Source organism: Alligator sinensis, unplaced genomic scaffold (assembly GCF_000455745.1).
Source record: "Alligator sinensis unplaced genomic scaffold, ASM45574v1 scaffold288_1, whole genome shotgun sequence".
In the NCBI taxonomy this organism is placed as follows: Eukaryota; Metazoa; Chordata; order Crocodylia; family Alligatoridae; genus Alligator; species Alligator sinensis.
In genome coordinates, this window is record NW_005841876.1 from 3,583,666 (window position 1) to 3,611,393 (window position 27,728).

Sequence of the window (27,728 nt, forward strand, 5' to 3'; positions counted from 1 at the left end):
TGCATAGGTGCAGAATATCATAATTAAGTTATGGAACAAAACCGTGATTCTTATTTGTGAGGAAATGTCGTCAATAGTGTTACAGTATGTACAGTCTGCATACATTACTCCCACAAGAAGGGCATTCAAGGTTATTTGAATAGGACTCATTTTTGCTAAAGTTCATTGCCAGTTTATAATGAAATACTTATGGACCTTTTAAATATTTGCTGATTGCACAATATAAGAATCCCTCAAATTTAATTAAAAAATGATTCTATGAAACCTAAAATAATAATGAAGTGGATACTTGCCATATAATGTATTAGGATCCTCCATAACAAAGGTTGGGCTATTCAAATAGAATAACATTTATGCTCATATGGACTTGTATTGGTCTGGCCTGACATTTTTTCTGATTTCAAATTAGCATTAATTTAAGGGAATGGATTATGGCAATTTGTTGTTTCATGACCCCATTTCTTCAGTGGTCTCAGTTCATACAAACTGCTGCCCCTGTGAAATCCCACTGAAACTCCAAAAAACCATACATGAATATAAAGATCAATCTTAAATCAAGAATATCTTCAGTAGATTGGGGCCTAAATGAATATAGCTTTACCATGAAGTTTCTATTTATTTTTGTGACTTCTTCTAATCAGTTCAGACTGATGGCTTTTCCTTCTGTAGATCTGCTGTGCAGGATGTTGATACTATAAAGATACTAGAATTTCATATGAGTTAAACATGCCCAACCTGTCCTTTTTCAAACACCCAGGCCACGTCCAAACGTGTGAACATTTGGTTCCCCAGGGACAACTAGCTGTGGCATACCTTGTGCCACTGCTAGTTGTCCTTGGGGAACAACTGTGCCATGTGCGCTCTGGCAAATTACTTTGGGTGGGATAGGGGAAGCCGGGGCCAGCAGTGGGCTGGCCCCAGCAGCCCTACCTGGGGCCCTGGAGGCAGCAGCAAAAGCAATCCCGCTGCTTAGAGAGATGTCTTTGAGAAGGTAGGTCATCAAGAAAGATTCTTGTCAGAACTCTCCCTGTATCAGTTGAAAATGTTTGACTTGCCTGAGTTTGAGGGTGATGATCATAGTGATGAACTCAAAAATGTGATTTCCACTCTGCTCTACTGGGATAAGTAAGTGTGACTGTGGGGTTTTTTACTTCATGTGCTTAATGAAGAAGTCAGAGTGTTCACTCTAAATTTCTCATTCAGTAATTCTAAAAGAAACTACAAACAGAAATATTTTGCTTCTTCACTCTGGATGATTCACCCCACTCTTCAGCCAAGTTCAGCACTGTTTGTGATAGGTGGCTGAGAAACACGGTAAACTAGCATTTTGTGTGTGGATTTCCCACACCAAGATCTGAGGGATTATTTTTGTAATATCTTATTGTAGATAAATAGCAATCAAACAGACTGAATTACTATGATGTACTGTGCAAAGCTTCAAGGGACTAGACATATTCTCCTATTTCAGAAGGAACAGCTGTTGCAGATTTGACCTGCTTATATTTTCTGCAGTTAAAACTACTATGCATTACATTAATACTTTTACATCTACATCAGTTCTCTTTTCACTTCTCTATTCACTTTTTACTTCTATTTACTTCTCTATTCACTTCTGGATGCAGTTCACATTGTTGATATTGTTTTATGCTGGGATTTTCAAATGTGCTTAAGAAAAAAAAATTCTGTTGAATTTCAGTGACATTTAAGCATCTTGGATCCCTCTTAAAATCTCAGTCTTAAACACCAAATAGCATAGGTCCTAGATGTCCAAAGAATCATCCCTTTCTTAATTATAAATATTGACATATTTATAATTGACATTAGCCAATTGCAGTTACCAAGGGCTTCCTTTTGAGTTGAAGGTCATGCATCCTGTAGTTTTCTTTGCCTGATGATGAAAAGAAGTCTGAGGAGTCTGAGTGCTAGTGACACTTGTTTACTTGGTCCTTGACATGTAATATCATTTTTAAAAAAAATTTTGCATACATTCCCAGATGTGTAATGAGTGTGTTTCTAGAAAGTCAAAGATAAAAACAGAGCTGACAAATGAATTTCCTTTCCTAAAAAAAGCTGAAAACCTATGCTTAAATAAAGAGTGGTAAGTTGTGACATGCATTGCTAGTAGCTGTTGCTTTTTTTCCAATTGCAGTTCATCACAAACAAGTGTGCTGAATTCTGCCTCTGGATGTATAGCATCAATTGCCTCATCTAGAGATTTCCAGGGAATTTAAAGCAAAAGACTTGCTTAGGTCTGCTCTTTGTTTAAATGTCAATTCCACCATCTGGTCTTTTTGCCCACAAAGGGATTGACACAATAGAAATTTGGAGAAGAGAATTAGAGGGGAGAAACTTTCTCCCAAAACAATTTATCCATTCATTTTTTTGCCACTTTAACACGAATAAGCTAGTTAAACAAGTGATATTTATGTGTTTGTATAATATGGCTATACAAACTTAGAATAATTGTTCCTATCAGATCTTCAGTCATTTTTATATTTACCCCTGCTGCATACCATGAACTAGTGAAATAATTAGCAACCAAAATAAGCACTAGTCTGCAAGGTCTTTATCAATTTATACCTGACCATTGGTGTGCTGTTTTTAAGCCCAACACTAGCGTCCCCAGTGTGCCATTCAACTTGACCATGGAACCTCTGGATGTTGAGCCCAGTAATCCCAAATCTGTTCCCTTTCTTCTTTGTTCTAAACATCCATTCTTATAGATCAGTGGTTTTCAAATTTCCTAAAGTCACAGAACCCTTTCCTATTGCTGCTTCTGCTGTGGAGCTCCTACCCCCGTCCTAAAGAATGAAATCGGTCCAGGCAACCTGGTCTGGCAATGACAGCACACTGCCTTCCAGCCGGCTCTGCCATTACCCCCAATTTCTTTGTGGAAGCCAGATGACCTGTCGCAAAACCCCAAGATTCTGTGGAACACAGTTTGAAAGCCACTGTTGTAGACATACTTCTGAGCACATGTGAAACAAGCTGAGATAAAGGAAACTCCCTGTTCTTCAGAGACCAAGAATGTTCCTTCATTTTTTCACTGCTCTGCTCACTCCATTGGATTGTTTTCACTCACATTATTAACACACACATTACTTCCTTTCATGTTATTAACACACGTTTAATTTTCCGAATAGTAAATTGTTCATGGTGATATTTTTTTATTATTTTATCATTATTTCATTTTTAGTAATGGATTTTTTTTTACTATTCTTGTAAAATAGATCTAATCTGAAACTTCAAAGTAAAGTTCACGTCACTATGTTTTCTTAACTTTATTCCATTCCATTTCACTGTTTTCTAGGGTTATGAAGATTGGCTTAGACATAAAGCAGACAATGCAATGAACCAATGCCCTGTTCATTTCATTCAGCATGGCAAACTGGTTAGAAAGCAAAGCCGAAAATTAAGAGTAAGTAACAACTATTACCAAATACTTTTTAGGGGGTTAGGCTTTAGTTCCCTTCCCCACCCCAAATTAGACAAAAATATAATAGCACAAGTTTACAGTATTTATAATATAAACATGGAAATCCAAACTAGAAAAAAAAATGATTACACTTGAATAAAATGCTTTAGGAAGTTTTAAAACTCTTTCCTCGTTGCTTTGCTAGGCTCTGCACCTAGGATGTGCCTTTCATTTTCCAATTGATAACATCTATTCTTCACATCAACTTTCATTCATTGTTTGTCTTCTGTTCTCATCCACATGGTTGTTGTTTTCAGTAGGACAGCAATAAAGATGAGCAAGGCTGACCCTCTTGATCCAGTTTTGAGGAGCAATCCATGGATTATTTCCAATTCTTGTAAAAACAATAGAACCCAAAATATAACATTTCATACATTACTAGCCACTGTAAAGCCTCTCTTTGGAGATGAAGGCGTTATACCTTTGTCCCCTGTGTTTATGATAATTTGGGGTTATTATCAGAATCCATGTAAATGTCTGTGAGCAAAATAACTTGGCCTTCTGATTTATTTTTCAGAACCTCACAGTTTTAGATGATTGATATTCCAAGCAAAGTGGGGAGGGTTGTTTGGTTTTTTTGTTTGTTTGCTTCTGTTTTTGTTTTAGTGCTTCCTGTTTTGACATGACCAACTCTAAAGTTTTCTTTGAAGAGTGCCTGAGACATCCATTTGGGCATTATTATCTCTTCATGAGTCTTTTGAGTAACTTGAAAATTGAGAACATGCATATTTAATGTTAAATCTGTGTTACCAGTCCTTCTCACTGCAGTGGTGGCAGTCACTGTTTCCTCAGAGCAGCTGTGGCTCTGCGGCACTTGACTGCAGAGCTATAGTCCCAAGCCCTAGATGAGCTACAGTTTTGCCGCTCCGTGGGAGTGCCAGATGCTTTCCCTCTTTCTATCTTGAAGAGGGGGAATGGAGAGCAGAGCAGTATGGGATGCTGGAGGACCAAGAGACCCTCTGTAGTTCTATATGTAACTGAACAGATATGCATACTAAAAACCAGCCCTACAAAGGAGTTTCTGTTTAAAACAGGAACATTTTGGTGATAGATCCACCATTTTTGGATCCACCATCTTTATGGCACTACAGACAGCCTGAATGCTTTCTGTATCACTCTAAGGGAGGATATAGCAATGCACATGTAATATGTGTCCAAGGCCTAAATTATCACCTTTTCACTTCCTTCATCTTCCCTTTACTCCTTTTGAAATAGCTGTTTTTAGGGACTAATTTACAAAAGAGCCCTTGGCAAAAAGCCCTGAGAGATATTTTTGAATAAAGAAAATATGTACAGTTAACTGGCTAAAATTTTATGACCAGTTTTTATATAGGAGGTCACACTGTGTATAGTCCCTTCTGGCCTAAACATATATGAACCTATGAAACTTGATCAAAATAAAAAAAACAAACCCCTGAAAACAAGAAGAAAATTTTTCCTTTTAATTGTTTAATTTATTTTTCACCAGGGCATTAGCAAATGGCACTGATGAGCATAAATTTTTGGTTGACAGACTGCTTCTGTCAGGGTTTCTATTTCTTTTATATTCCTTCTTGAATTAATTCTTGACCTTCAGTTTAGATTATTAATTCCTATTCTGGTAGGCTTTTGTCACTAGAAATTGCTATATCAGCTCAAGTAATTGGTTTTTCTTTGGCTTTTTAAAAAAAAAATCTTTCTCTAATGCAGGAGTGGGCAAAATAGTGGATCTGGCCAGCAGCTGGACTCCATTTCCCAGCAGCCCCTACCTCTGTTGTTGCAGATGGTTTCCATGGAAACCCCAGGAGTGATAGTGTGGGGCCAGGGTTTCCATGGAGACCAAACCCAGCAGCACTTACAGGGCTGGTGGCTGGGCAGGGAGCTGCTTCAGAGCTGGGGCTGGGATCTTGCAGTGGTCACAGCATAGTGTCGAGTTCAGGCAGAGCTGTGATCCACTGCCTGTACGCCCCTGCCCGGGGTGTGCAGGGGGCAGATCGCAGCTCTGCCCTGGCTCTGGACTGGATCGTCATTGCTGCAAGATCCCAGTCGCAGAGCAGCTCCCCACCCAGCTGCATGCCCAACTGGCACTGCTGGGGCCAGTCTTCATGGAAACTCTGGCCCTGCACTGCCTTGGCACAACTGCTCCTGGAGTCTCCATGGAAACTGGTCATAGTGACACAGGCAGGGGCTTCTGGGAAATGGATTCTACTATGGGCCCAATCCAGTCCAAGGGCTGGACTTTGCCTGCCTTTGCCCTAATGACATGGTTTGTAGAGTGAACCTCGTTAGAATCACTAATAATAAGTTCTGGTTTGTAACTCTCGAAAGTCGATACTCTTCATTTTCATAAACCACCTTCGGAATTTCACTTTACAATGTGCGGGTACATGAAGTGGCCAGCTAGAACAACCATTTGGGTTGTACTTGTTCATTCCTTAGTTTTATTGCCACAGATATCAAGCTTGTTTCCTCAGTAGAATTTAGGACTTCTTCTTTGGCAGTGACTAATCAAATGAGTTTTGGAGCAGTGTTTAGCTTCAAATACTTACTTCTAAGAGAAGTGTAAAAGCCCTATTGAAGGCAATTCAAAAACTTAAGGCTCTTTGGATTCACTGATGAAAAAGAAAGGTGGCAACACAGATTGTAGCCTTGTGACAACCAAACAGAATGGAAGAAGCAAGGATTTTAGATTAATTAGACCTCAGTGCAAACACAAGTCAACGGTAATATGCCTCAGTGTAACACCCTGATTTGTATGGAGATTCCTGTTTCAGGCAGTGTCATTGATGTCTCAGTTCTTTAGTAACAGACTATTTAGGAAATGGAGGACAACTTAAGGTTGACTCCTACTAGGCCCCTGGCAGATGTTATAATTAAGGCACCATAAATAGTAAGCCTGTCATACATTAATGGCACAACAAAACAGAAAACTGACCACAAAAATATTCCACAAAGGATGTATAATATTTTCATGGCTTATTTCCATCATACCTTAAATTGAACATGTGTCAGGGTAACCAAAGACGACTCAAAACTCTGGTGTAGTTCCTGGCTCCAGGACCCCAATGGAGTCTTAGAATCATAGAAAATGAGGGTTGGAAGGGACCTCAGGTGGTCATCTAGTCCAACCCCCTGCTCAAAGCAGGACCAGCCCCAGCTAGATCATTCCAGCTAGGGTTTTGTTGAGCTGAGCCTTAAAAACCTCCAAAGCTGGACACCACCTTTCTAGGTAACCTGTTCTAATGCTTCACCTCCTCCTAGTGAGAGAGTTTTTCCTAATATCCAACCTAAACCTCCCTTCCTGCCATGTAAGAACAATGGTTCCTTGTTCTTTCATCTGTCACCACTGAGAACAGTCTAGCTCCATCCTATTTGGAACCCCTTTCAGGTAGTTGAAGGCTGCTATTAAATATCTCCTCAGTCTTCTCTTCTGCAGACTAAATAAGCCTGGTTCCGTCAGGCTCTCCTCATAACTCCCAGCCCTCTAACCATTGTATTTCCTTCCACTGGATTCTCTCCAACTTGTCCACACCCTTTCTATATTGGGGGCCCAAAACTGGATACACTACTCCAGATGTGGTCTCGACAGTGCAGAATATAGGGGAATCATCAGTTTCTCCAATCTATTAGCAACTGTCCTACTATTGCAGCCCAGTATGGTGTTGGCCTTCTTGGCAAGAAGGGCACATTGCTGACTCCTATCCAGGTTCTTGTTCACTGTAACCCCCAAGTCTTTTTCTGCAGAGCTGCTGCTTAATCAGTTGGTCCCAAACCTGTAGCAGTGCATGGGATTGTTCTGTCCTAAAGTCTTGACCTGGCCCCAGTGTGGTCCAGGGGCTAAGACTGACAATCAGGGGGACTGCTTAGATTCAACTAGGCTGTGAGCACTGGGCTTTCAATTTGCTGGTGCAGGAGGACGGGAGCATTATTCCAGATGCCTCCTGGACTTCAGACTCCTCCAGACTCTGAGATCCGATTCCAAAAAAAATGCCATTCATGCTCTGATTATTGGAATCTGAGATCATGTCCCATTGTGCCATTAAATGAATGTGTGCCAGTGGCCCTAGTGGTAGAGGGGGTTCAATGCTTTCAACTTTCTTCCAGTGATCACTACTCCTTGATGGATTTGTTCTTGGACTATGGACAAAAGGCCTTTTTTCTCTACTACCTCTATTTTAAGAGTACTCTTGAAAACCAAATAAGATGATATAGTATGGTTTTTGATTCCTAGTCCTCTTAGCTCTGCCATTTCAGCATCCACTTCAGTTGGTGTCATGCCTGAATATCTTTTTGAAATGTGATTAAATCTTACATTTGTGAGTCTGATGGTCTGGTTTTTGGCATTATATTTTCAAAATTTTCAATACTTCCTTCTGATTAAGGATAACTTTACTTCTGAGTAGAATAGCTTTTCAATATGTGCTCTCAACAAAGATAGCAATCTTCTGATGTCAGCTATTCCATTTTTTATGTGCCTATTATCTTTCATTCTTACTTGTCTATGAATGCTGTAGTTTAATGGATTAGTTTATCTTGTGGACTGCCTTATTAATTCTCCAAAGGAGGATTTTCTACTACTTATTTTGCTTCCTACTGTGAAGAGAGTTTGAAGGGTCTCTCTAAGCGAGTGATGTTCCAAGTCTTCCCCTAATAAACATACACATTCTGTGCATAATCTAAACTCAGTTCTTCTTGCCTTCCTGCCTCTGGACACCTTTCTGCCTTTTGTCGTTAATAGTATCTCTAATACTATTTCAGCTTCAACTGTCAAAACCTGGCTGTTCATGGGTTTTTCCCCCCTTCAAAGTATTTCTGCTTTGCCCCTACTATAGCCTCAGTGGAGGTAATTGAATGCATACATTTAATATGACTCAGCGGTAATTCCATGGTACTTTATGCAGGATTTATACATACATCTGTTACCAGCTGGAGAGTTTTCTTTGGTGGCAGAGAAAATTATGAAAGTCCAAACAAAATGCAAGGTGTTCTAATAATTCATCTGTAGGCTGGATGGCAAGATCTATTCTACCTCCTGGTGATTTGCTTCAAAGCCATTTCCCATCATTTAATTTCTTCCTGGTAAAGATTTCACATTGGGAAGGTTTATTATAATTTATTATGTCAAGATGTCCAATTCCTACTGACTTCAAAACACAAACTTCTTTCTCCTCATGGACTGTGATAACCGAACGCTATCCCATTCTGTTAGAGGGTTCCTGCTGCATCCTAGTGAAAGTTCTTTTTCAAGCTGATATTGGTCTTAATGGGTCTTAATAGCAAGCTGTTTAGCTTGAGGGGCCCTTGTTGACAAAATTTTAACCATCTAGGCATTTTGATTATTTTGGTTTACCTGAACTAGCATGGGATGTGGGAACCTACAGTCCTAAATGGTCAGATGGCTTACTCTGCTCTTGTTGTGAGCATGACTTGTAAAATCTGTAGTCCAGGAGCCACTCAGACATGTTTTGCCATCCAGGTTCTCTCTTGATCTATGTAGCTTAAAAATGTGGACAGAATTTGTGTCATTAGCACCTTCCCCCACCTACTTCAGAGTGCAGATGGCAGACCTTGGCCAAACTGCCTACAAACAGAAGGCATCTGCTGCCTCATTCACCTTCTGATTAGGCATCTTGATCCCTGACTGGTCCCTAAATCTGTGAGATTAATTAACCAGAAGCAGGTGGCTGAGAAAGCTACTATCTTCCTAAACCTGGAAAGCCTGAGACTTTATCAACTGGTAAGAGCATAGTACACTCACGTCTCTGTATACTGTCTAAATAAATCTCTCTATTTTGAGGTCTGAGCTGGTAATTAGCAGGCCTCATCCCTCCGTACTTCTAGAATAAAGAGGAGGATCACAGGCTTCTCAAAGTGAAGATCAATGCATGTAACTTCTTAAATTAAAAGTTTGCTTTAAAAATCCCTTTGGGAAAAGGTTGTTCAGTCTTGAGGCTGAACTAAATTCTTTGTGCTTTACAGAAGCCTAATTTTGAGACTGCAATTGTGTTCCTTTAAAAATCTTAAACAGTAGGGTGTTTTATTGTATTTGGCTAGTAGGTCAGTGAGCTGACAGCACTTGCCAACCAGTCCTCCTCCCACTAGGGAAGTATGTTCTGTAATGTTCCTTTTCTTTTTTTCCTTTAACAAACCTCATAGTGAATTCTGCCCAATCAAAGTGTTCAGTCTTGGATCCCTTCCAAGACATGAAACTCCACTGTTTGTTAGAAACATACTTTCAAATAATCTTATTTGCAGTACTCTGTACCACCACTACCTGTGAGTGGCTTGCAATTTGTTAGTGACAAATTTTTTGTTTAGCTTTTTTACTACCAACTAGTAAACACTCTTTGATTCCATTCATCGTTGCCTAATTCCAGGGCCTCAAGTAACTCCTGCCATTTTGTAGGCTGTCTCTGAATTACCATTACGCTTTTTAAGAAAGGTAATTCAAATAAGTTCACTGGAATCATGGTCAGAGAAAAAAACACTGCTAATACATTAAAAACAAGAAAGATGGACTGACAAAATTGTTAATATAATAAAAAGGTTGAGAATTTGAAGGTGGCTAAGTAGTTTTCCACCAAAACCTAATTCTAGCATTCTGTTATAAATTATTTTTTACCCTTGTCACCAAGATCAGACTAAATTACCTGAATTTTCACACTGTCAGCTCTCATTGTAAACACTCTTGCTTTTTTTCTTTTTAAGAATTTAAAATTTAAATTGAACAAAGGCTTTTTTGAGGCTCCAAAATAGTCTGTTCTTTCTCAAAAATATAAGTAAAGCTCTTTTCCTACATTTTATTTTCAAATAAGTTTGACCTAAAACTTCAAAATATCTTTTGTCTTTTTCCAAATTACCTTTCAGGGAATCTTTTGGGAGCCAACATGAATATAAGTAGGGCTGAAATATTTAAACAGCATTTCAAATATTTAGCCAGTTTATTAACTCGCTAAATTAGCCAGTAGATGTGTGTAACTATGCATGCTTTGTAAAGCAGGCAGGGTCCAAATAGTACTTCTGAAATGGTGCATTGGCCCACTAAGTGCTTTGCAAAGCTGACTTTGACCAGATGTATCCAAAATGGTCCAAATATAAGTGTTCATTATTAGAGGAATTTCAGGGCGAACACTGTGTGGACGGGTAGTTTTAGGTGGAAGGTGCAGAAAAGGAGAAGAAGTCTGAGGGATAAAATATCTAGTAAGGAGTGGGAGACAAGAAGCCACATAAGAGGCTGTCTGGAAAACACTGGATTATATCCCTGCCTGACCCTTGGGATCTCCTGTCACTGAACAAATCTGAAACATTCTGAAAACTGAAGTACACTCCTTGGCAAAAATATTTATGGCTAGTTAGTGCTGAAATAAAACATTTGAGCCAAAAAAAATTAAGAGGTTGTGGTTTTTCTCAAAGCAAATATTAAGTAGAATCCTATCCTGCAATTTTCAGCTTTACAGACACCCAAATTGTTTCAAAATATACAAATATACTAATGCCGATGGAGACTAAGCAGATTCTTTAACTCTTTTCTCAGTCTGGCAAACTGGGATACAATATTTTTTCTGGATATATAAAATAACTGGATATATATTTTTTCCAAGACTTATCTAAACTATTTTGATTTATTTTATATGTTGCCATTATTGTTGATTATCCAAATATTTGTATATAATTAGAATTGGCTACCTGCTACCAGATTAGTGCTATCAAAATTCAGTCTTTGTAACTTCATATCACTGTTATGAAACTGATTGGGACCTCATTAAATCAATTTAGCAAGAAGTGAATGACAGGAAAAGCACAGTGGGGAGTTCTTTAGACATGGGCATTTTGACATGATAAAATAGGAAACAAAAGAAAACCATATTCGTCAGAGTTTCTCAAAAAAAACCCCTTATTTTATGATGAAAATTGTAATTGAAACTGATATTTTGACAAAATATGATTACGTTCTAGCCCCTTCACATTCTTCGGTCATTAAATTAGAATTTCAACAATATCTGGATGTTTTTGCAAAAAATAGTGCTTGTTCATGCTATAAGACTAATACAAACCTGCAAGGTCTGTAGAAGTATTAGTTGTGGTTATATAAATTTGAATTAATTTGCTTGACATCACTGCTGGAAGGAAGTTTTAATGAAACTTTTTGCTAAAAGTTTGCCCCTTTGACATAGAAAAACTTGAATCCTTTCAGCCTGATCTAGTTACCACAACTCAATCTTCATGTATATCCTCAGGAGCCAATTATAGTGGGTCATGCACAGTTGAGCAGTGGAGTGAGACCACTGCATCATGTTTCTCACACTGACTCATTGTGTAACCTATAATGCAGCCTAGGGGAAGCAGCTGTATCACACATGTGCCACAAGTGACATGGGCAGCCTGTGAGACATGTGGCAGATCTGTCTCCGTAGAATGTTGTAAGGATTAAGCAACTAATGTTTTTGAAGTGCTTTGAGATCTTCAGAGGGTAGATATTTTTCAATAAAAGCACTAGGTATTATTTTTCCTACAGCATGTACTACTCTTTGCAACTTGTCTCTGTGGATCCAAGCTGGTGAAGCCTTGTTTCATTTAAGTCAATGGGAGTTTAGCCCCAGGCTTTAAAATGGCCAGGGTTTCATCCTTGGAATCTGAAGTTTCAAGTTTTAAAAAAATGATAAATGTTTTATTTTCTTTTTTTTTTTCATAGGTTGGAGATATTGTGATGGTAAAAGAAGATGAAACATTCCCATGTGACTTAATATTTCTATCAAGTAGTCGAGGGGATGGAACATGTTTTGTTACAACTGCTAGTTTGGATGGTGAATCCAGTCATAAAGTAAAAAATACTATATATTTTCTTTTTAAGATAGAGGTGGTCCCTAGTTTTTGGCATTGAATACAATGACATCCTGCATATCTATGTAAAAAGGATACAGCTTCCTATAGGTTGATAGGGATTCTTTAGCATTATGTTATTTTTTTAAGTTTTCAAACTAGTGCTTGCTTATATCCAGGGATCCAGGTTTTCTGTTTCCCACAGAAAAATGGAGAAGAATGCAGATTTTTCCTTTTACCCAAGAAAAGATGCGGATTTTTTAATTTAGCAGAGACACATGTGGATTTTGCTCTCTTTCAAAGTTCTCTGCAGGCTGGCAGAGCCTGAGCCCACAGCAGGCAGCCCACATCCATGCCTGCCCCTGCCCCACACACAGACCTAGAGGCATTCCCCTACCCCAATGGGAGTGCGCACAGTGGCGGGGAGCTGGCACCACCCCCTGCCCAAGCCTGTAGCGGGCAGCCTGCACCTACCTCCCCTACCACAGGCTCTACTCCAGCTGTGCCATCTATGGTGGAAGCGGAGTCAAGGTTCCCCACTTGGGCTGCAGCAGCCAAGGCTTGAGCGCTGCTGCGGGGGGCGGGAGTTAGCGGACCTGGGTCCCTGATCCCATAGACCTGGCAGCTGGGGGCCCCCTCTGGCGGGGGGGGGGCAGGGAACTGTGGGTGGGGGATGAGGGACACCAGCAGGACTGAGGGGCTGTGGCTTGGGAGTGAGGGGCCTGGACCTGTGTCTTGGTGAGTGAAGGGGGTAGAGGGAGCTCTTATTTTCTATGATAAGACACCCAAATCAAATACCAAAATGTATAGTTATTTAGAATTTATTTTATTATAGTGATTGAGGCACTAGTAGGCTTCCAAATTGCTTTAAAATTGTAAATATATCAATAAAACATTGTGTTTAGTTGATATATATATATATATAGAGAGAGAGAGAGAGAGAGAGGGGTGTTTCGTTTTAATTGTGGATTTTGGGGTTTTTATCAGAGAATCTGTGATTTTTTTTTTTATAAGGGAAAACCAGGATCCCTGCTTATATCTGTATTTTTGCCAGGGCTTAAGATAGCACACAGGTTCCAGAGTTGTGTCTTTTTAATACACTTGTAGAACTCAAACTTCAGGAATTAGGAATATGAAAGGTCAGGTATACTTAGAAGTGCCCATTTTAAAGTACAAACCTTGGTGTAAAAGCTTATTAAAAAACAAATACATTTTACTTAAAATTTATGATACAAAAGGTAGAGGACCATCCAGATATTTTTTACATTTATGAATTGTCTGTCTGTTATGGCAAGCAGAGGAAAAATTCAGGTCAGGGTATGCATTTGGATGCACTTATAATGAAAATCAATATTACAAGGCTCTAACAGCCTAACGCGGAAATATAAATAATATATTGACTCCGAGAGCCTTTTTCAGTCTTGACAAACTCAATATGTATATGTTCTGTTTAGGGGAGAGGCATAGCCCGCTAAACTACTTCTGCAGGATAATATCTTGGTTAGTATATAAGCCACAATTTTTTAGTTAGTTTAGTTTTTTTCCTCATTCATTCCAGACTTATTATGCTGTTCAAGATACAAAAGCGTTTCGTACCGAACAAGAAATTGATGCACTGCATGCTACCATTGAATGTGAACAACCTCAGCCTGACCTTTATAAGTAAGAAAATCATTTGTATCTTTATAGCGTTAGCATATGCTGTTGTGGTATCCTGTAAACAAGCTACAAAATGATGCTATTGAACAGATCGTGTCAGTTCAGATCTAGTCCAGATTTTAAATGTTAAATTAAGCTTCTGTAAAATAAGACAAGTTTAAAATAGTTGCTTTTTTGACTTACTGTTCCTGTATATAGGTTGTGTTCATGCTCCACTTACCTAAAACCAGTGTTTTTGTCAGAAGTGCCTGCTTACGCGACATGTACACTATAACTATCTCCATGTATTATTTCAAGGTTATAACAACACTCTAGTTCTTTCACGCCATCTTGGATTGAGATGGTGCAAGCCAAGAGGACTTCGCTTTACTTTGTACTCGGCTGGATGGTATATAGCTGGTAGCTTGCTAGTATTGGTTTAATAATTTGGTATTTAGATAGAATTAAGAGTAGTTAACATGAGGAGTATAGAGATCATTCTCCTTAAGTCTTTCCCTCACATGCTTTCTCTGTAAGAACTGTATTCTTCCACGGTCTCCAAACTTAAGAATTGTGTGATCTGTTTGGATCCCTTCCCTGTAAAAAACAACGACAGCATTTGCTTGACATACTTCAAGACCTACATCTCTCTTGAAGTAGAATTGGTTAACTTGTGGCACGGGCAGCCTCTGCATGGTATGTGGCAAATCAGGGTGACAGATGAAGCAGGGAGCAGAAAGTAGAGCAGCAGATCAGGCAGAGAGCACATGGCAGGGAGCAGAAAGCTAAGGCAGATTGAGTAACGGAAAGATATTGGAGTGGCATTTGGGGAGGGTATGGGGCTAATTTGTGACAAGCTTTCCTCTACTGCTCTAAAGTATATCAGCAGGTCATTTTCTCAAACTGAAAGTTAGAAAGATTCAGTTAAGAATGTTCCTTAGGCAAGTCACTGAGTACTAAGAACTAGGATCCTGACCCTGTGAAGCTCCCTTTTCTCCCCACACAGTAGAATGGGCTTAGGAAGTAAGAAAGGTCACTTCAAACTCAGCCTTGTCATGGGCGAAGGAGTTGGATTCACAGAAGAAGGATGGTAAGGACAACTCTTAAGTTCCTTAGAGATGGAGAAAAGAATTGCCATGTCACATAATCTCCTTTCTTCCATGTTGAGATATTGCAGCCTGCTGTGAGTGCAGTTAGGTCTGCTGTGGAGTGTAGTACAAGTACTTTGACGCTGAAGCCTAAGGACCTTTGTAATGCTCTGAGGAGCTATAGCTGTTGTAATGTGACCTGCTTTCATACCCAGTGGGCACATCTACACAAGACGCTATGTCACAGTAGCAACATGCTACAGCGACATAGCATCTGCAGACACAAACCATGATGCTGCAGTTTTGTCGCCGGAGTAACGCGCTCCCTCACTATAGCCTGTTGCTATGGTGACATAGAGACTAATAATAACCATACACCACCGACACGACACAGCACAGTGTGGGCTGTTACTGAATCCGTACTTCTAAAGGAAGTACTAAATGAGAGTGCAGCAGGTGCGGCTGGTAAACTCAGACTGGTGGGGTGGGTAGAGCGGCACGCGGGGGGCGGGGGTGCAGCCTCCTCGCTTCCAGCCACAGTGCCTGGCTGGCTGCAAACCCCTTTCCCCCCCGCCCCCCACTCTCAGCTGGCTGCAAATCCCACCCTGCTCCTGTGTGATGCTCCACCCGCCCCACCAGTCTGAGTTCACCAGCTGTGCCTGCAGCGCAGTAACAATGGCAGTGTAGGGATACATGTATATGCATCCTGTGGGATGAAATTGAGTGATGTAAGTAGTTTTGTTACCAAGCATATCTGCAACAATCAATAAGTGGTACCAGGTGTTTAGTCTTAAATACCGAATAAGGACAGGGCTGCTGCTATTCTCACGTCTGCTGTACTAATTTAATGTGAAGTACCATCAGATTTGATGGTTTCCAGTCAGTTTGAAACATCCTGCATTCAGGGTGTTTATAAGACATCCTCTTCATCATATAAGATGGTCACACTAAGTTCTCCTTTATATCCTGATGATTTAAAAACTTTGTAAGAGTGAATAAAGATATGAAATTCATTGCAAATTCCACCAGACTAATGGGATGCTGCTGGTAAAATTTTGCGGATTCAGGTGCCTTTGAAATTTCAGTGGACCACAGATAAGGAAATACACACATTTCGAAGAATTTCAGTTACAATATGGGGAAGTAATTTTTATTTTAAGCAAATATTCTCCTGTTTTTAAACCCCAAGCCTTGCAATCCTGAAAACTTGAAAATGAAACAGTTTATTGATACCTCCCCCCCTCCCCCATCCCAATGTTCCTATTCTAGCAAAGCAAACATCCTAAAGTTGAGTAAGGGGCACAAATAGTCTTAACTAAATTGTTTTTTAAAAATCTTCTTCCTATAACATTTTATGCTTAAAAATATTGATTAGTTAATTGACACAGCTCCTTTAAATTTTACATCTACATTTTGTCACTACATAGTAGTAAATAGAAACACAGACCTGGATTTCAGAGATGCACCAATACATTGGTTCATATCATATCGGCACTGATAAAAACAAATTTGACATTATCGGCAATCACCTTTTTTTTTGCTGATGTGGCTGGTAATATCGCTGATGCATGCTGTGTGCATGCTCGCAGCCTGGCAGCTTGGAGAGCAGCATCTGGCTGGTAATTCTCTAGGGGAAAAGGAGTGGGAGGAGGAAAGGGGTGTGTGGGGGAAGATTGAGACCCCTGTGGTGATGGAAGGATTGGGGCTGGGGCAGGTTTTGCCGAGCCAGGGTAGGGTGGGGTATGAGATGGAGCCGCGAGCAGCTAGTTCAGGGAGCATGGCCTCACATGCAGCCCTGGCCCAACTCCCCACCAGGAAGAGCCCAGCGCTGCTCCTGGCCCTGGGCCGCAGAGGCAGCTCACCCTCACCCCACGCGCAGATCTAGGGGCACATGTCCCCCTGGGCCTCCCCCACTGTGCACCAGCAGCGGGAGCTGCTCCCCCCTCCCCCCTCGCATCCCCCAGACGAGTCACTTGTGGCTCCATTCCTTGCCCTGCTGCAGCTAAGCAGCAACAGCTCCAAGCCCACTCCCTTCCTCACTGCGGGGGCCTCAGTCTGCCCACACCCCTTTCCTCACCCCACCCTTTTTCCCCAACAGACTTACCAGCTGGATGTTGCTTTCCAAGCTGCCAGGATGCATATCAGCAATTGGATTGGTATCGGCTGATATGGCTCATTAATACTTGGCCATTGGTATTGGTCCAAAAAATCTTTATCAGTGCACCCCTATTGGTTTTGGTATGCATAGTTCTAATTTATATCTCATTATGAGTATCACTAGGTAAATACACCTAAAACACATCTATGAATAATCTTTTATGTGAGCAAAAAGGAATTCTGCTGGTTTTACTTGCTGATATTCATAACCCCATATTCTAGTAATTTAATGTTTGTTCCTGACAGTTTTCACACTAGAAGGCCTAAAGCCCTGGCCTATGAATTTCCTAGGTTTTAATATCTATGTTTTAAATCTTTGAGTTTTATAAAGCATATCATTTATAATATTGCTTAGCTCAACTTGTTTATAAAACAAAGATTTTATTTCTGGAACTGATCATAAATAAATAAAAATGAATTCCAATTAGAAGGTTTGCAAGTGACCTTAAAAGTACATGCATCTTTGTTTCTCTTCTAGCTAATATATTTTAAAGTGAGCTCATGAAAATGAGGTTTATGGAAAGTGTAATGCATCTTACATAAATCCTCAAGTTACTGCTTTATTTTTTATTATGTTTATTATATGATACTAATTTAGGGTATTTAGCTTAGCTGTTCAAAGCATCCTGACTTGGTAAATATTCTGTTCACCATAATAAGTTAATTTTATGGAACATTTTAAAAATACTTCTTAACTTCCTGTATAGTTCCAAGGTTTAAAAAAATGAAGTATATGCACTCATAAAAATAATTAGGTTCTGCATAAAATACATTTTAAACGTATTAAAGATAATATTTCCAAAATTCTCCTTCATATATATATGTATATATACACTCAGAATAAACTTTTTTTATTTCCTTTTATAGATTTGTTGGTCGAATAAATGTTTACCATGATAGGAATGAACCTATTGCCAGGTAAAAGAATGAGTTTTTACTTAGTGTCTAAGTTTTTGGTTCCTTAATATTTGTCAATAATAAGGTTAAATATGTTGCTTTTCAGTACTAAGCTCTCTGGTTTATAAATAGAATTATTTTTAGTGTAAAAAAGTTTAACTTATATATAGTAAACATTTTTCTTTCATTTATTTTTCTAAGATCATATTTTAATTTATTTATACTATTTTTATTTTCTGCTTAGGGTGGTACTCCAGATTGTAATCTATTTTAATACAATAACCAGTAATTAAATGTGATCATACACATTTGTTTGTATAATGTTATTAATTTTCATCTCAATTCATTATAGTACCAGAATGTATTTCTACTACATACAGACATTTCAGATACTGCTCAATTGGGTATCTTTATTCTGTCCTACTTATAAGAACATAGGTTGCCATAGTGCTATTATCAGTGTACATTTCAGATCCGAAGAAAGGACTTTAAGAGCTTTATTTGCAACACGAGCAGAATGTAGGTGCCTGAGTCTATAAGAGGCATCTGGCACAAGCCAGTGATGTTCATTGTTTGGCATGTTGGCCGAATATGGCCACTATAGTCATGTCATCTGACCCACAGGGCTCCCCCTGGGTCAGGCAGTTTGGCAGCAGGGAGTAGAGTGGAGTGATAGTAGGATTAATTGTTCTCAGAGGCTCAGCAATTAACACTGCTCCTCCCTCTCTGCCAAATTGTCTGACCCATGGAGAACTCTGGAGGCCAAATGACACAGCCCCTACACTGGATCATGCTAGCACATGGGGTCACTATACAGCCAGATCAAGTGCGTGGGGTCAGACCAGTGTGTAGAACTAGACTGTTGTGGCAGATTGCACCTGTGGACTGACCCCACGTGCTCACCTCATGCACTGGATCAGGCTCACAGACTGGTCCTTCCCACAGAATCTGACCCACAAACCAGCCCCAATCCTCTCTTCTGGCTCATTGGGCTGGAAGGTTCAGCACCACTACTCTTAAGTTATTTGAACACCCATATGTACTTCCGTTTTGGGCAGTGTTGCTTAGGTGCTTAGTTGCTACTGGCATCTTGGCTGACCTAGCATCTATCTCATGCCTTAGGTCAGGGTCAGGGGTCAACACCCTTTAACAAGCAGCAGAGTGAAATTAAGGCTGTTGGGTCCAAAGACAGGCTGCTGCTCTGAACCACCTCAGCCCTTCGTGCCAGGGGCTGCTCTTGTGCCTCCTGTACTGTAGCAGCTGTTCCTTACCCCTCACTGTTTCTTGTTGCCACTGATGAATTCTGTGGAATGGGAAGCAATGGTTGTTGTGTGGGGACACAATAGAAAAAGCCACGAGGGCTGGAATGGCAGCAGGTGGCATGGCAGAGAAACCATGCAAGGGCAAAGGAACGGTACTGCACTGCTTCCCCTGTCACAGAATTGCCACTGATGTCCTGGCTCCATGGGCCAGATGCCATTGTTTAGTAGACTGGATCCAAGCTGTGCACCGTAGGTTGCTTACCCCTGCCTTAGGCTATTCGCAAACAAGATCTATCTGTATAAGCCTCCTGAGGGACCTGAATCAGGTGCTTAGACAATACCCGACACAAACTTTTAGTATTGAATTTGGCAGAAAGCAGAGCATCCATAGCCTGCCCTCAGCATTTCCTCTTGGCTACCCTAGGACCCCTTCCAGTCATCTTACTGACCGTTGTGCACTTCAGTCTCGGCTATCTAACTCTTCTCCTTTTATTGTATATGGAATGTGGGCACATGTCTCAGACTTTAAATTGCTCTCTAGGAGCCAGGTGCACCTAAACATTAGGCGTGGTGATATTGAGCATTAATGCATGCACATCTCTTTGTCCCACTTGCCAAGAGTGCATGAAGTGGTCTCACTGACCTGATATATGTTATTTATTCTATCCCATGGATCTTCTCTTCAAGATAATAATTTTAGATGTACATTGTAGTGGTCATTTTGTGCTTTAAAATATGCACAAAACCACATGTGTATTCTTGAAAAGGCAAGGTCAGTGAAGTGTATCTTCCACAAAGAGATTAAAGGAATAGTCCTGAGTGATGGCAGTGTTAATTGTTTTTTCTGAAACCTGTGGGAACATTCTTTCCCCCCTCTCTAACACCTTCTTCCCCTCAGCCTGTCTCTCTGTCACCATTCTTTCTTTCAACTTCTTTCCTTCAACTTCTTCAAATTCTTTCCTTCAACTTCTGTTCCATGCTCCTTTTCTCCTCTTTTCTCCCATCAATGCTTGTACTGTATGCCAGCAAATGAGTTGTCAACAGTTGTCTGTGATGCTTCCAGCAAGTTGGCCAAACTTGCCACATTTTGGAAGTGCCTCCATCACAAAGACTGGGGGCTTGGATAAATATGCTAGGAGCTAGGGTTTTATTTCCCTCATCTGAACCATTTCCAGCAAGTAGTGAGAGATTTTTTTTTTTCAGGTACATATGGCCGTTGGCTCTCAGGGAGCTCATCTGCCCCTTGACAGGGCTTGTTTTTAGTCCTGCTGGGTGTCCACACACCCTCCTCACCCCGGCTAGCCCAGGTAGGGGTGCCGGTTTAGTTGCCAACAACCTAACCATTGACCAGGTGGTACTAGTTTACATGGTACCAGATAGCAGACAAAGAGAGCCCTCCCCTGCCGGTAGCTGTTTATGATGCTTATAGCCTTTCAAGTGAAAGAGTGGCTAGTTGGACTCCTTGGGGATAATGCTACATGCTACATCAATTGCCAGTTAGCATAGGAGAGGAGGGATAGTCATATCAAACGTGAAGATTTCTTGCTAGCAATGTTTGTTGTGACTGTACTTCATCCTGCATCTCTTTTACACCTGCCCCTGCTCCCAGGGTGCTTAAGAGTAGATTGGGACTTAGACATCACTGTTGTTTGATTAATAGATATTTTGCTTCCCAGTTCCTGATCTGGTAATGTCAGAATGCTGCCTAAAAGACTTTTTTGCCTGGTAGAGTAGGAGAAGAGGGAACAACAATGAACTAGCTTGCTGGGGAATGACTTTCCCTTACCATCAGCCTTAATGGCCTTTATTTTACAAACATGTCATGGAATGTTTAATACCCCCAAGTGGTCAGGGTCCTATATTTGACCTTCTTTAAAACATGGTGCTTTCTAGCACAGTACTGGAGTCTTGCACTTTTTCTCTGCTGTTGGAATATAGCAGTGGAATTCCCAGCATATCATGTAAAAAATACTTGTTTTTCATAAGGCTTTTCAAAATACTGTATGTGTACAAGCCAGTATTTTAGACATTTGCTTATAGCAATCTCCTATTAAAACAAGCCTCTTTGTTTTCAGATGTTAAGGTTCTTTTATCAAAGCCGATTACTTTGCTGTTAATTTGGGACAGGAAAAAGAAAAGGAACTTGAATGTAGAAATCCTCCCAAGCAGAATATTTTTGTTCACTGATTAGGAAGACTGTGCAGTAGTCAGGGTTGGGAAGCAGAATAAGATAGGTGTCTGGCATTGGCATCTATGTCTTGGACAGGGCTATTATCACAATCTATATAGTGCATTTTTCTGTTATCTTTTTATATTGTGATTCATAGGCCAAATTGAGGTGATGTGTAATTTTCTTGCCTTAAGCAGAGCTTAAATCAGAGTTGAATATAGCCTTAAATCCTCTCTAGTGCTACAGAACCATTTGAAATAACATAAATAATGGTCTGCAATAAATGGAGGCATTTTTCAGTTTTCCCTTTGCTGGACAAAATATACCAGTAGTTCCCATAAATTCAGTGCATCCAGCTCGTAAATAATGGACACAAGCTGTGAGAATATTTCTGTATCAAACAGTTGGAACCTGCTATCTAGTAATTTTTCCTTATTATATGTACTGGAGTACAAGCCAAATATTCTTGGCTAAGAGGACCATTAAGATCAGGGAACATGTAATGCTTTTAAAATTCCTTCCACTGGACATAGTAAAGCAGGGTATCAAACTCATCTAGCCTGCAGGCACGGGGTCAGTCCACAAGCTGGCTTGGACCCACAGATCAGCGTTACATGCTAAATCCAGCACATGTCCTGGAGCAGTGGAACAGCTGCCACATGTGATATGATCCCAGAGTGGCCATGCATGGGGCCATCTAGCATGCCCCACTTGTGATATTAGCTCTGAGACCCACAAGCAACACAGGTACTGGATGATAGAGCTGTGGGGGCTGGATACTCCTGCAGGCCAGGCTGAATTTTTGACACCCCTCGTGTAAACGTTTGTCTGCACAATAGCTTAATTTTGCAACAGTATAGAAATGAAGATAATCAGCTACCTCCTAGCATGGAAACAGTTATACTGTGTAAAGATGCATGTATAATTCACTTTCATTTATCTTTCAAGCTGACATAGTTAAAAAGTATAAACAGCTGAGGTTTTGCTCTTGCAGCTTCCTTGCCCTGCAGGTGTTGGTGCATACTTTTGTATGAGCTAGGCACCTAGCACATGCTTTGTTTTTTTGTAATTTTTAATTGTAAATGAGAGATTGCATTCAAGTGTAGATGTTAATGACCTAAGCTAAGTACAGATATTCAAAAAGTCCAAGGTTGAATTGATTCAATCTTTAGTCTAACCTGCATAGGTTGAACCAAGAAGCAAGTCAATAGACATTCATTTTGATTCCTAAAATGGAGCAACATGCCTACTGTGGCTCAGGGTAGAAGCCTGGGGGTGCTAAAGCGAGCCCTCCCTTCAGAAATGGTCGGAAGGCTGGAGGGAAGCTGAGCTGAAGTGGGGGCATGGCCAGGCTCCAGCAGGCCATTGAGTATGATAGGGGAGGGCTTTAAACCCCCACCCTGGCCTGCAGGCACCACAGCCAGGGTGTGCCTGAAGGGGGAAGCAGCCCTTGGCAGGTTTGTCCCCAAGCAGCTAAGGGCCATGGCCAGCTGGTGGTCCAGACAGTGCCTCAGGCAAAGGGAGGTTGGAGGGAAGGGAATTAAACCTTCCTGCCTCCCCTCTCCCACCAGCATGGAACCCCAGCGGGGGTCTGCCCTCCCCCCTCTCACCGCTTGATCGGCTGGGCAGTGCCTCAGGCGAAGGGAGGGGGGGAGATTTAAACCCTCCCACCTCCCCTCTTCCACCAGCATGGGACCTAGGGTTTGCCTGGCTTTTGAGTGGTGGGTTGGGGGACAAGCATGCAGACTGTGGCTGGGGTCCCATGCTGGTGCAAAAGGGGAGACAGGGGGGTTTAATCCTCCTTCCCCCCTTCACCTGAGGTGCTGCCTGGGCCACCAGTTGGCCACACCTCCCGCTGCTCAAGCGGCAAGTTTGGGTGGGGGGTGGGAAGCCAGGCATACCCCAGCTGGGGTCCTGTGCCAGTGGGAGAGGGGAGGCAGGAAGGTTTAATCCCCCTCCACCTGAGCCTGCTGTCACATGCCCCCACCCCCTCCACTCCATCAGGAAAAAGTCTGGCAGGGGCTGCTCTGCCCCCACCAGGCAGATGGAGCCGTGTCCCCAGTTGGGCTTCCACTCCCAACTGCTTGTCAGCCAGCCCTCACTGCTCCTGGTAGAGAGCAGAGGAGCAAGGCCAACCCTGCTCTCCTTGAGCAGACAGCACAGCACAGCCCAGGGCTGCAAAGCATCCTGGGGTGCTGGGGGACTGTGATTTAACTTGAACCAGGAAGGGATCTGGGACGGAAGTTCCATAAACTGGTTTGACCTAAATCAGTTAAATCTGATACTAGGGTTCCAACTATTTAGTTAGTCTAATAAAAGATATCACAACTACCCAAAGAACCTTGTCTGCCTTCAGTCTGATACTATATTCAACTAGGTTTGTCTTAAACTAGTTTCAACCATTTTGAAACTGCTTTATGTGCACTGAACTTCTGTTCTGTTACAGATTTAAACCAGTTTCTGATCACATAAACCAGTTTATGTATAACTTCTGTCCCTAGCCTGTTTCAAAGTTTAGAATTTGTATTTCACCTGTTTTCCTAATAAAGACTGATGCTTTTTTTCTAATGGCACCCTGTCTGTAACATGCCAGATATTCAGTACTGCATGCTGTTTGTCCTTGGCAGTTTGTGTTACAGATCTTACTTTAAAACAGGGGTGGATAATTATTTTGGATGGCGGGACGCTTACTGAGTTTTGGCAAGCAGTCAAGGGCAGCATGAGTAGCACCACCCCTTGATAGGTGCCCTGCCCCATGGTCACTATCTTGGGGCCAGAAGTCCTGCCCCTAACCTCTGATATTTTCCAGTGGAAGTCCCTCCCCTTGTCCCTGAAAGTACTCCTTTTGGAAAGAGGGCTTGCCATCTTAGGGGAAAAAACAAATTACATGCTAAAAATCAAACACCCATAATAATATATTTTAATTTAAAAAAATATTTTTGTCCTGATATGTGGGCATTTGTGGTGTATATACAGAAGTGATTGCATATGGGGTTTGTGGGGATGTGTATGTATGGGTATGAAATTTTAAGGGCTAATTCTGTATTGAGATACCTAATTATATGGCCAGGGCTGTCCCTTGGTGGCGGGTGAATCGGGGCAACCGCCCTGGGCCCCACACTTTGGGGGGCCCTGCGGAGTGGGGAAGTGCAGAGCGGGACCGCGGTTCCACGTCCAGCCACTTGCTACCTCTCCCCTCCTCACCCCCCACCACTGATACCACCACTGCCAATGGCGGCGGCAGCAGCTTCTTCAGGTCCAGGGCCCATGGGATTGGAGTAGGGGCGGGGCCCCACATGGTCTGATTTGTCCTGGGCCCCACACCCTGCTCAGGTCAGCTCTGTATATGGCCTAATTATCAGAACTGGTATTTTTCAATAAAACTCATTGAAGAAGTAAACCGCTAGATTCTCAACACTTCTATAAATCAGCAAGTTTAGATAGGTACCTGAATGTGAATTTAGAAATTTAACATTAGGCCACCCATATTTTTAAATATTTCAACCATAGTCTTTGTTATAAAATCCAAGTACAAATGTTGGATTTGGCAAATGTTGATTGCTTGTTAAACAAAGCTCACGCTGTCCGCTTCATTCATCTTTCATGATGGTCTTCTTTTTCTCTGTGAACCCTTAATGCATGTTTCATAATCTTTATCTTTTGCAGGCCATTAGGATCTGAAAATCTGCTTCTTAGAGGAGCTACTTTAAAGAACACAGAAAAAATCTTTGGTAAATATTTTAATAGATGCTTAAAATAAATTTTCAGTGAAGAAGTAAGCATTGAATCAAATTTGAATTCACAGTTAAATTAATCAGGACATACATTTTCTATTTCAATACTTGAATGGTATCTGTACCAGGGATATAGATGTTGTATGTAGCCATAATTACAGTAAGATAACTAAGACTACTACAATTGTTGTGCAGTGAATAGGCTATATTTTTCTTTAAACATTATACTAAGCTTTTATGTAAGAATCTCCAAATCCTAGTCACGAAAGCAAAACTTGAAAGAAAATTTATACTAAATTTTGTAAGTAAATGTATGGCTCTAATCTATAGAGTACTTGCTTGTATAAAACATAATAAGCAATAGTATTCCCCAAAACCCTATCTATTAGTAGTCAGTGGCCTATTTAGAAATGTAAAGTCTCTTTTGCTGAATTGGTAGTGCAGGCAGATTGTTACCCTAGTTAGATATATGTTCAGCTGATCAAAAAAATTTTCTCCTGTGAGTCTTGTGATTTCCATAAAGTTCAATGCCTTCATGTCTCTATTCCTCTTTGGGATCAGGCTCCCTGGCTAAATTATATTTCCCATGATGAACCATGTTCTTTCTTCAAAAAGGGAGGTTGAGAAATCTTTTCAGACTAGAAATGAGTCTTGCAATTTTGTGTCATTTCAATGCCAATACTGAAAATAAAATTACTTGATATTAACTGACTTCAAGTACAGTTTGCTTAGAAATATTGCAAATTATTGCTATTAAGCTATTCTATAAGAATTTTTACTTAACATTTAACTTCACAGGACCAGTTTAAAATCTCAGTGAAAATATTGCCAGTACAAGTTTTATGTAGGCCTTTGTCCTAACTAACATACGCAGTGTTTGGTATTATCTCAGCAGAGTACCCATCTGGGAGCATCTTATTTCAGCTGCAGACAGCAGAGGTGATTAAATAAGCACTTTGAATGCATCTTTTTGTTTTAAAAGTGATTCTAATTGTTGTATTTAATCATTGTATTTTTAAATCTATCAAGGCTTGTTATTAATGAGGCTGGGCAAAACCAGAAATAAATAGTTTCATTTTTTTTTAAATTAATGTTTGTTTTGTTGATGCTAGGTCCTGTGCAGCTTACTGTGTCTTATATTGAAAGAGATAGTCTCTAGTAAAATGTTTTTGTTTTTATTTTAGGTGTTGCTATATACACTGGCATGGAAACTAAGATGGCATTGAATTACCAGGCAAAATCACAGAAACGATCTGCTGTAGAAAAGTAAAGTTTTCCTTGCCTTTTTTCAATCTTTTATTTGGTGGGGTTGGGGGTTGAGGAGCATACCTTTTAATTAGAAAAGGCATACTCATTTTACATATATGGTATTATTATTTCTAATCTAGCTTTAAGATTAATATGGCATTAAGGTTATCTTAATAGCATACATATAAGTATTATTTTGTATATTGACATGTGTGTTAATTACGTTTTAAACAGACATTCTTTATTGTTCTAGAATAGCAAAGTAGTAACTGGAGAATATAGTAACTGTCACCATTTAGTGTAGATCAACTGACAGAATTTCCAGACTCTCCCATGTTTCAGTATCTTTACATTCCCACTTTTTAGCAAGTAAATATTGATTACAATAAGCTAAACTCCATTGAAGCACTTCAGTTTGGGATAACAAGAACAATAAGATAGGATAAAACTGCAGCGACCCTGTGCACTACTAGTCTTTCTCAAACTTTCCACATTTTAGATTAAATGAATAGTTCTTCACAGGCAGACTTCCATTAATGGAAAGGGAGCTCACTGCTTTGCTTCCTTAACACATTGCTGTTTATGTAGTAGTTATTAGGCTGATGTTAGTTGTCTATTACCAAAGCATAATGGTTATTTTATACTCTTATTGCATTACTGCTAGTGTATACTCAAGTAACTGACTTAAGCAGGAACTGTGATGCCACTGATTTAAAACCTATCAGGGTGACCAGCTTGCCTTTTCCCTGCATGACAGCTGAAAAAGAAGGGACAATTCTTCTGGATTTTCAAAGTGCCTATTGAGTCATTTTGTTTATGCATATCACAGATCATAATAACACACATTTTATTTTGATATGCTTTACTTTGTTGTGTTTTTGTCCCTAGTCCTTGTCTACTTAAGGATGTTTTTACCAGGATATTTACATTATTGTTATAGCTATATGGCAAAATACCCAAGTGTGGATGTATTTATAGCAGTCAGTATAAAAGTGTTTATAGCAGTATAATTTATGTCATTTCAGGGAACTGGCAGAATAATCTCTAATGCTATAAACACTAGGGCTATGCGAAGTTTCGGTAGCTGATTCGATTTGGAGGAGATTCGGCCCGATTCAAGGACCAAATCTCCAAATCCGAATCAAATTGGGAGGCCAGTTAAAAGCTCCGAATTGATTTGAAGCATCTGAATCGATTTGGAAAAGCTTCAAAAAAGATTCAGCCACTTTAGAGATTCAGCCATAAACTAAACAGGCAGCT

At 40.4% G+C, this 27,728-nt stretch overlaps 1 protein-coding gene across 9 annotated transcripts in view; it reads left to right on the forward strand.

The window, feature by feature from the left end:
- The window catches only part of ATP11A (ATPase phospholipid transporting 11A), a 267,750-nt gene that overhangs the window by 145,507 nt on the left and 94,515 nt on the right, over positions 1–27,728 (forward strand). For all 9 annotated transcript variants that reach the window (XM_025196104.1, XM_025196100.1, XM_025196097.1 and 6 more), the window contains 6 exons: positions 3,311–3,418; positions 12,147–12,275; positions 13,833–13,936; positions 18,025–18,075; positions 25,153–25,217; positions 26,405–26,486. In XM_025196104.1, coding sequence (XP_025051889.1) covers positions 3,350–3,418; positions 12,147–12,275; positions 13,833–13,936; positions 18,025–18,075; positions 25,153–25,217; positions 26,405–26,486 — 500 coding nt within the window. In that variant the 5' untranslated portion in view covers positions 3,311–3,349. The remainder of the gene's footprint in view (positions 1–3,310; positions 3,419–12,146; positions 12,276–13,832; positions 13,937–18,024; positions 18,076–25,152; positions 25,218–26,404; positions 26,487–27,728) is intronic.